At 51.4% G+C, this 8,389-nt stretch overlaps 1 protein-coding gene across 1 annotated transcript; it reads left to right on the top strand.

The window, feature by feature from the left end:
• Positions 1-4,285: 4,285 nt before the first annotated feature.
• On the top strand, positions 4,286-7,997 carry LOC149857596 (zinc finger CCHC domain-containing protein 3-like). The gene has a single exon (XM_090063349.1). The coding sequence runs from the start codon at positions 6,494-6,496 to the stop codon at positions 7,988-7,990; it is 1,497 nt and encodes a 498-aa protein (XP_089919475.1). The 5' UTR covers positions 4,286-6,493; the 3' UTR covers positions 7,991-7,997.
• Positions 7,998-8,389: the final 392 nt, after the last annotated feature.

Genomic DNA, 8,389 nt, shown 5'->3' with positions numbered 1-8,389 from the left:
TGCTCGAGACAGACCTGCTGCTGGCAGGCAGAAACAATTGACCACTTCTTCTGGGACTGCCCATATGCCAGAGAGGTGTGGGAGAAAATCCAGGCACTTCTCCTGGTGGTGACAGCTTTCAGAACCCTGACCAGAGAAGTGACCCTCTATGGGCACTTAACCAAACAACTCGGGGCCCCAGCAGCTCTCTTCAAGCAATTCATCTCCTGCTTCAGATATGCTCTGTGGAAAGCCAGAAACCTGCTCATAAACAGACATGTGTATGCCACAGTCTGGGACTGAATCAAAATGGGGCTGAATAAAGTGTACTGGTGCTACAGAAAGACAGAAGAGGACGACAGGGAAGAAATGGCAGACCTCATATGGTGGAGAGAGGACTGGCATAGATCTTTTCAGAGGCAAACCCTGTGAAAGAACAATGAGTGATAGCACTGGAATGGTGATATTTGTATGGTGCAAACTGTGTAAGGGGACTACAAGACTTTAACTGTCAAAGTATGTTTTGATCTGACAGGGGGCCAGTTAAGGCTGGGTCTCAACATCGGCCCACTCACCTGTCTATGTGGGGCAGCCTGCTCAATCTCACCTGCCACAACTTGCTGTTTGAGAACTGGTATAAAATGTAGGAGGCAGCCCATTTTAATGCCCTGATGCCAGGGGGCATTGTACTGGTTCTGTACCACCCCTACACCATGTTCCATGTCTTGCAGATGGCATCATAGATAGATCATAACTCTGGCCCGAGGCTGGTCTGGCTTTGCCCCAGCTGGGCCTCTCCCATTCTACTCACACACTCTGTCCCCTCTGACAAGGTCTCATTCAATCCACCCCCTCTCACAGAGCCTGGGCCACTCTCAATCTGCCCTGCTCCTCTTGAGTGACCCCCTGGGCCATCAGGATTACCTACTCTCATGCTGGTCAGTGCACAGGCAGCACCTTTGGGTTGCTCAAGCTTCCTTACTCTACAAGGCACCGACCTTATGCCCTGCCCTGGGTGGAGCTCAGCCTGTAGTCCTTCACTGGGCAACTTGCTCCTGTTTTCACTCGTGTTGGGGTTGGCCCATGTACTGCCCTTCAGGCTGCCCCTACAACCCTACCCAGCACACCCCCAGTACAGCCCTTCAGGTCACCCCATGAAACCCTACTCTGTACCTACCAACACCCAGTCCTTCAGGTGCCACCGTACAAGCCACACACAACTTCTGTCCCACTCGGTGGGGGCCACTCTCTTCCTCTCCCCCTCTCTGGGGCCTCTGGGGTCTTACACCCCTGTGGGGCTCACATGCCTATCTCTAGGTGTGCCTGTCCCTCCTCCCCCCACTGTCTGTTCCCACTCCTAGTTACCCACTGAGTAGTGGGGGCTGGGGTTATAAGGAACCCCTATCCTCCTTTCACTGGGGAGGCAACTGGCCTGGCATTTCTGGGGAACTGCTCTACCACAGGCAGTCCCACCAAGCCATTCTTCCCCAGCAGAGTGCAGTTTCAAGTCATACCCAGGACCAGGAGCCTCTTGCCATCCCCATAGATCCTGCCCTTACCTCCAAGATGTTACAAGCAGAAGTTGAGCCAGGTGTTATTCCAGCTGCCAGCTGAGAGCCTGGATCTAAAATGCAGGCAGCTCAGCTCTCTCCTCTTATCCCAGGGCTCTTTTGCAGTCATATGACTGCCTCATTAGGGCTAGCCCACACCTGCAGGCTACCCTGTTCCTGCTTTCAAACCTTAAAGTGGCAGGCACCAAAGGTACCCTGCCACAATATAGAAATAAATATTTTTGCAAAAAAAAAAAAAAAGTGACAGAAATCACAACCTGGACCAGAGAAGTGGCACTGTTTGGGCACTTGCCCAAGCAGAAGGGGAACCTGACAGCCCACTTTGACCAAATAATTTCCTGCTTTAGAAATACCTTGTGGAAGGCCAAAACTCTGCCTGTATACAGATGCACAGACCTCTCAATAGATGCCTGTGTCAAAGCAGAACTGAACAAGATGCAAGGATACTACAAGAAAATGGTGGAAAGCATCGAGGAGATGATGGTGATGGTGGGGATGATGGAGATGGTGGGGATCATCCATCTTCCAATTCATCCATGGAAAAGGATGGGCTGGCACAGACTGTTTAGGGATGGCCCCCCTAAAGAGAGTGACAACAGTGATAATGATGATGCTGAAGGTGGCAGAGATGACAAGAGAGAAGAAAGCGGCGATGACAGTGATAACTGAAAAAACTGGGAAAGAAATAGACAAGGGAGAGGGGAAATGGAAAAGGGGGACAGATTAGGCTTAGGGTGTAGGGAAAGGTTGCATGTCTGTGATGGGCAAGGGTGATGGTGATGGACACATGGGACAGTTGTGCAGACACATGGGAGCACAGGTGCTCAGTACAGCTATTATGACAGCATTGTGTATGATATAATGGCAATGATGTGTTTGTTGGGCTATCAGGTGAGCCATAGCAGCCACAGGACAGTTTTATATATATATATATATATATATATATATAAAATAAAATTTAATTTACAGGGTTCACAAATGCAAGATGCAGGGTTCACAAACCCCTGGGGGGAGAGGAAGGATGGAGAGCCCTAGCACCATGGGAGCCCTGGGCCCTCAGCTGCCCCTTTGCCCTGCTCAATCACCTCAACCAGAGGTCACCAAAGGAGAGGGGAGGGGGGAAGAAAAGGAACACTCCTTCTGAGGGGGCATTCCCTCCTCCCAACTACTCACCCCCCTTCATGGGGGAGGGGGGAAGCAAGAAGGCTGTCCTGGATTCCCCAGGACCCTGAAGGTCCTCCCAAGATGGGGGGCAAGGGGCCAAGCCACTCAGGAGCCCTCCCACGTGAGGCCCCTGGGGTCCCTTTGACTCCGAGGAGCCTCTGCCATCTGCCCCAGCACTGGGAACCCTGACTGCCTAATGTGGGCCAAGGATCCCAGTCCCTCCTGGGGGCACTTGCCTTCTGCCTGGAGTTGGGGCTGAGGATCCCCTCCTGGACCCTCCAGGCACCTCCTGTGCACCAAGCGAATGCCTTGCCAAGGGGGTCAGAAGCCCAGGCAGCCACCTGCAGCTTCCAGGGCTTCAGTCCCCTGCCAGGACCTTCCAAGTACCACCTGTGCACTGAGCCAAGCCACTATCCACAGCTCCAAGGTTTGAGTCTTGGCCAGTACTCTCCATTCAGCGCCCTGTGCACCGAGCCAAGCCAGAACCCTCTGCACACCACCCTGTGCACCGAGCTGAGCTTCCACCCATGGCTCCAAGGCTTCATTCCCAGCCAGCACCCTCCATGCATCGCTCTGTGTGCTGAGCACCACTTGTGGCTTCAGAGGCTGTTCTGGGGCAACCACTCCACCTCACCGGTCAGCTCTTACCAGCTCTTCATGGCCCTGGCCTCTCCATCCCCTGTCGAACCCTGGAAACCTGGTGTGCTGCCTTTTTATCTCTACCGGGGCTCCGCCCCGGCTAGTAAACAGAACAATCAGGAGAGAGCAAGTTCTCTCTCTGGTCCAGTTTTTTCACCTCACCCCAGAACAGTGTGGGACAAACCTTTTCCCTGCCATTGCCTGATTAGTGGGGAAGGGATGTTCCCACCAATTACTTTAGACCTTGTCGTGCTGCTGACAAGCCTGTCACATATATGTATATATATATATATATGTATGTATGTATGTATGTGTATATATATATATGTAGTTTTGCACCCTTGGATCCACACTCCCATGCACCCATCCAGAGTCCTTTCCCTAACCCAGTCACAGTGTCCCTTAGTCCTAGCCCTGATTTTGCCCTCCTCCCTGCCCCTTTCTTAACTAATCTTAAAAGAAGGCTGCTCAGTCTAGCCAATTAAGGTAGCGGTCTGATCTCCCCTGCTTCCATGACAAAACCAGTTTCTTGTTTGCAGTACACAGCAGGATGTGTCCTAAACAAAAGGGGACTTATCTGCCTATGTGCAAACAGCACATTTCTCCTCAAATCACCAAACTACAGGAGAGAAGGCCGGATCCACAGCAAGAATAAAGAACATCAATATAAACAGCAGCACAGTGGACACCTCTACATGAGATGCTGATTGTGCAGGAGCCCATGACTACTGCGCAGTCAGTGTCATGAAAAAGTGATGCAGCAATACTACTGCTCCGTAACTCCAGTTACTGCAGAGTAATGTAACGAGTAGCTGTGCGGTCAGTGTCTTGTGTGGCAATGACCACTTTGCAGGAGAAACATGATACCCTGCAACATAAAACTAGGACACCTTTGGAATACAAAATGAGTTGTACATTTTTTGTGTGTTACATATATTTGTGTACATCCAAACCGAGATGTGATCATTGCTAGTCAAAAACTTTTCCCAATACCCTGCCCTGAGGGCTTGAAACAGAGGAGTTGGTGGGCAATTTTTGGCAGTCTCTTCTGAGGCTGATGTCTTTCCTGTAGCTGAAGAGCAGCAGAGCTTCCTGTTTTCTTTTTTTTTTTTATTACTTCTTGTGTTCTGTGTGTGTTTGGGGTTAGTGTTAGATGTATCCCACCTTGCTTCTTTGCTCTTCTTCTCTGGGCTTGTAGATCTGGGGAATTATGTGTGATTTACACCTTCAAGAGTAAATTGGATGCTTATCTTACTGGGATCCTATGACCCCAGCTGACTTCCTGCCCTTTGGGCAGGGGGCTGGACTCGATGATCTCCCAAGGTCCCTTCCAGCCCTAATGTCTATGAAACTATGAAACTCTATTGTTTTTTCATGGTGCAGTATAGTGTGAATGGATTGGTCTCTGTGGTACCCCTGCAGGCCCTTTTTTTTTTTGTAAGTACTTGTGTTTGACAGCAACTTCAAGGGGGATTGACCTCTGCACTTGGGGGATTATGGGTGTTGGGAGATCTCCCTTTTTTAGTTGCACCAAATAGGAGACAAGGGAAGGGGTCGGGGGCAGGCATTCCTGCTGGTACATTATCCCAAGAAACAGGGACAAAGCTTGAGCTCCAGCCCTGGAGTGGGAGCTGCCCTTGTATTGGTACAAGGTGAGAGCCTGCTGCTGGCAACTGAAGTAGGTGGAATAAGTGGCTAAAGTGAGTGAGGTGTGGTGGCCAGTTCCCGAGCTGCTGTGTGGCTTGGGTTACTATCAAAAGATGGTAGGAGAGGACAGTGAAGCAAAGATCATCTAGCTAATGAGCCACTGGCACACACTGTTCAAAGATACCACCTGGGGAAGAGAGCAGTGATGACATGAAAGAAGTTGTGGACAGTGAAGAACTAAGTGGATTGAGCGATGAGGACAGTGAAGGAGATGATGACAGTGATAATGACGATGGAGACAGTGACAGTGATAGTGACATGGACTAAAGATTAGAGACTAAGGAAAGGAACAGAGGCGGAGGTGGGCCAACGTATTTGTAACGGGGAAGGAAAAATGGATAGGGGTGTGCATGCACAGGAGTGAGGGTGCAAGAGTTGTAACAGGTGTGTGAGAGCATGGGTATGTATATTATACATGTGATATTGTAATGGTGTACGTGCTCAAAGACTGGAAACTTATAGCGTACAAATCTCTATTTATATAAATAGAAATGTATTTTGGGAAGAAAAAAAATGTGTGGCTCAGGGTCCTTGCTAGGCAAGGGCCTGCTGAAATCAGGCCCATTGGTTCTGTCTTCGCCTAGCTGCCTATCTGCAGAGATGTGGGCATGCTGAGGGAGGTCCCTTTCCTATCCTTCTGTGCTCAGAGCTGCCAGTGGTGTGTAAAGGGGTGGTTGTGGTTCTCTTTGCCAGTCACTTGGGACAAACCAGGTGACCCTGGTATTTCCTGGGTTTCTTCATGGTACTGGCTGGTAAGTCAGGTGACCGAGGCAGGTAAAATTCCTAGGGGGAGGGGAGTGGACTGTCTTTCTCCTGGTGGGCATTTTGAAAAGCCACAAGCAATGCACCTCCGAGCTCCGGCTTAGATGGTTCTCTGTAAGTACTGATCTGAAAACTAGCCAGGGGTCTAGAAATAAGTATAGGCAATTGCGTTTAATAGGATCATTGAATCCAAATATCAGCAAAGGCTCAAATTACTTTTGTTTGCTCAAAGTGTATTTCTAACTTCCTTGTACTATTCCCTCTCCCCTTGTCTCCCCCCCAATCAATAGAAGTATCAAGTTACAGGGTGCCTGGCTGTGGTACTGGGAGAGGGGAGCAGCAGGCCTTTTGCTCCCTTTGCTTGACTAGCAAAGTTGGGCTAAGCTTTTTATTTTCCTCTGGTATCTGAGGTTATCTTGGGATACTTCAGGCTATAAGAAGCACCCAGAATCTCACAGTGGGCTAAGCATCCACAAAAACTACAAGGTCTGTGTATCCCAGGGGCACAGAGCGCTGACAACAACCAAACCCTGGGTGGTGGCAACGGTTACCCCACGCCGGGCAGGCCCTACAGCCTCTCCCTGGAAGCAGCATGACCACGTAGGTGGGCTCCCCCGGCCGGGGGGATACCATGAGCTGTGGCATGGTGTGTCTGCTGACTTGCTGGAGCCATGGAGGTAGTGGAGCAGAACGAAGAGGCTTGGTTGCTGAAGGAGGCGGCGCGGAAACAAGCCTTGATTCTTGAAGAGCATGGATCGGCAAGTGTTTCGTCTAAGATGCTGTTGGCTTCGACAATGAAGAGTGTTTCAGGTGAGCTTCCTGGCGGCATGGCGTCGGAGGTGGCTGGGGACTGGTCCACGGTGGGCCGAAGAGGCAAGGTGGTGTCTTCGGAGAGGAAGAGTGGTAATGTTGCTGGGCAAGAAGGTTCTAGAGAGGGGGCGGTCCCGCTGCCGGAAGGGAGGCGGAGCTCTGCAGAGAGCAGTAAAGCTGCCTGGAAGGGCCCGGAACCTTCCTATTGTTTGTGGGAAGAAGGAGACCCCCGAAGAACGCTGAAGCTGCGGGTCAAGGCCACTTTGACCCCAGAAGGGGTCAAAGGAAAAACAACTATGCTGAGAGCAGACTTTATGACCAGGGTGCTTTTTGAAGAGTTGAATGTGAACCCTAAAGATTTAAGTTGCGTGGTGGCTTTTGATAATTTCCGCCACTGGAATATCACCTTTTGGAGGCGAGAGGCGTACGCGGCCTTCTGGGCCCGGCACGCGGCAGTAGCAGACAAGGAGGACTTACGGGGTCTGCATTTTGAAGCAGGCCAGAAGGCATGGGAGAGAGTTTTATATTTAAAAATGTATACAGATGACCTAGAGTATGCAGATGTCAGAAGGTGGCTGGAGGGGCGGGTTGAAAAGATCCTTGATATTCAGCGGGTCCTGGATCAGTGGCAAATCTGGACCGGGGCATGGAGAGCCAGAGTCATCCTGGACGAAGACCCCAGGCACCCCGGCGGGGTTAGACACCTGCCCTCTGTCGCGTCCATAGGGCCCTACCGCGGATACGTGACTTATCATGGCCAGCCGAAACTGTGTAGCAGGTGCGGCTTGGCGGGACACCTGGCGGCCTTCTGTAGCCTGACAGTTTGCTATAGGTGTGGCGGCAGGGGGCACCGGGCACAAGCCTGTAAAGAGGAACTGAAATGTACTGTTTGTGGAGGTGAGGGGCACTTGCAGCGCCAGTGCCCCCTGTCCTACGCAAACAAAGCCCGAGAGTCACATGCAGCAGAGGAGAGGGATAAAGAAAAACCAGAGGAGGCGGAGTCCACCAACCTGGATGTAGACACCTTCCTAGTGGAGGAAACACCGGAAGCGGAGCAGAGACACGACATGATCGAGGCGGCTGACCAGCTTTTGGAGTCGGGAGGAGAGGAACACATGGAGGAGGAGCAGAGCGAGGCAGCGGGAGAAGGGGCACACGAATCGGACTCGGCAGCCATGGACTTGGACCTGTCTGGGGAGAAGGGGAAAGAACCCTCCCCTGTAAAAAGAAAGAAGAAGCGGAGGGTTAAACCTATGAAAAAGAGAATAGAGGAGAAAAGGGGAACGGTCCAGGAGACAGAAGGGACTGCACAGGAAAGAGACAAGGGGAAGAGTGGGGAGCTGCTGGTGGAGGGATGAGAGGTTGAGGAGTCTGGGAGGGTGGACGTTTGTGGCTATCTCAGCCCGACTGAGATCGAACATCTGGCTAGGGCCACGGGGATGCGGAAAGTGGGGGAAGACAGCTCAGATCCCAGTAGCGGAACGGATGTTTAATGAGGTAGTCTTTTGTCTGGAAAATAGCCATGATGGCGTTGACTATAGCATCCTTAAATGTAAGAAGTGTATATGGGAGGCAGAGATGGGAGTCAATGTATACCACCTTACAAGGTCTGGACGCGCAGGTGTTGGGTCTACAGGAGTGCGGGATCCCCTGGGGGAGAAATTATGGCTATCTGGAGAAGCGCTGGGAGGTGGGACCGTCGTGGTGGGGAGGCTCAAATGAGAATCGAGCGGCAGGAGTAGGGTTCTTGATGAGGG

This window comes from Crocodylus siamensis, chromosome 9 (assembly GCF_052110815.1).
Source record: "Crocodylus siamensis isolate JL-2025a chromosome 9, ASM5211081v1, whole genome shotgun sequence".
NCBI lineage: Eukaryota > Metazoa > Chordata > Crocodylia > Crocodylidae > Crocodylus > Crocodylus siamensis.
Note: the sequence above shows the minus strand (reverse complement) of the source record. Positions and strands in the feature narration are given on the sequence as shown.

Bases quoted from the DNA above. Each gene is read 5' to 3' on its own strand.
- LOC149857596 (XM_090063349.1), top strand. From the start codon at position 6,494: ATGGAGGTAGTGGAGCAGAACGAAGAGGCTTGGTTGCTGAAGGAGGCG.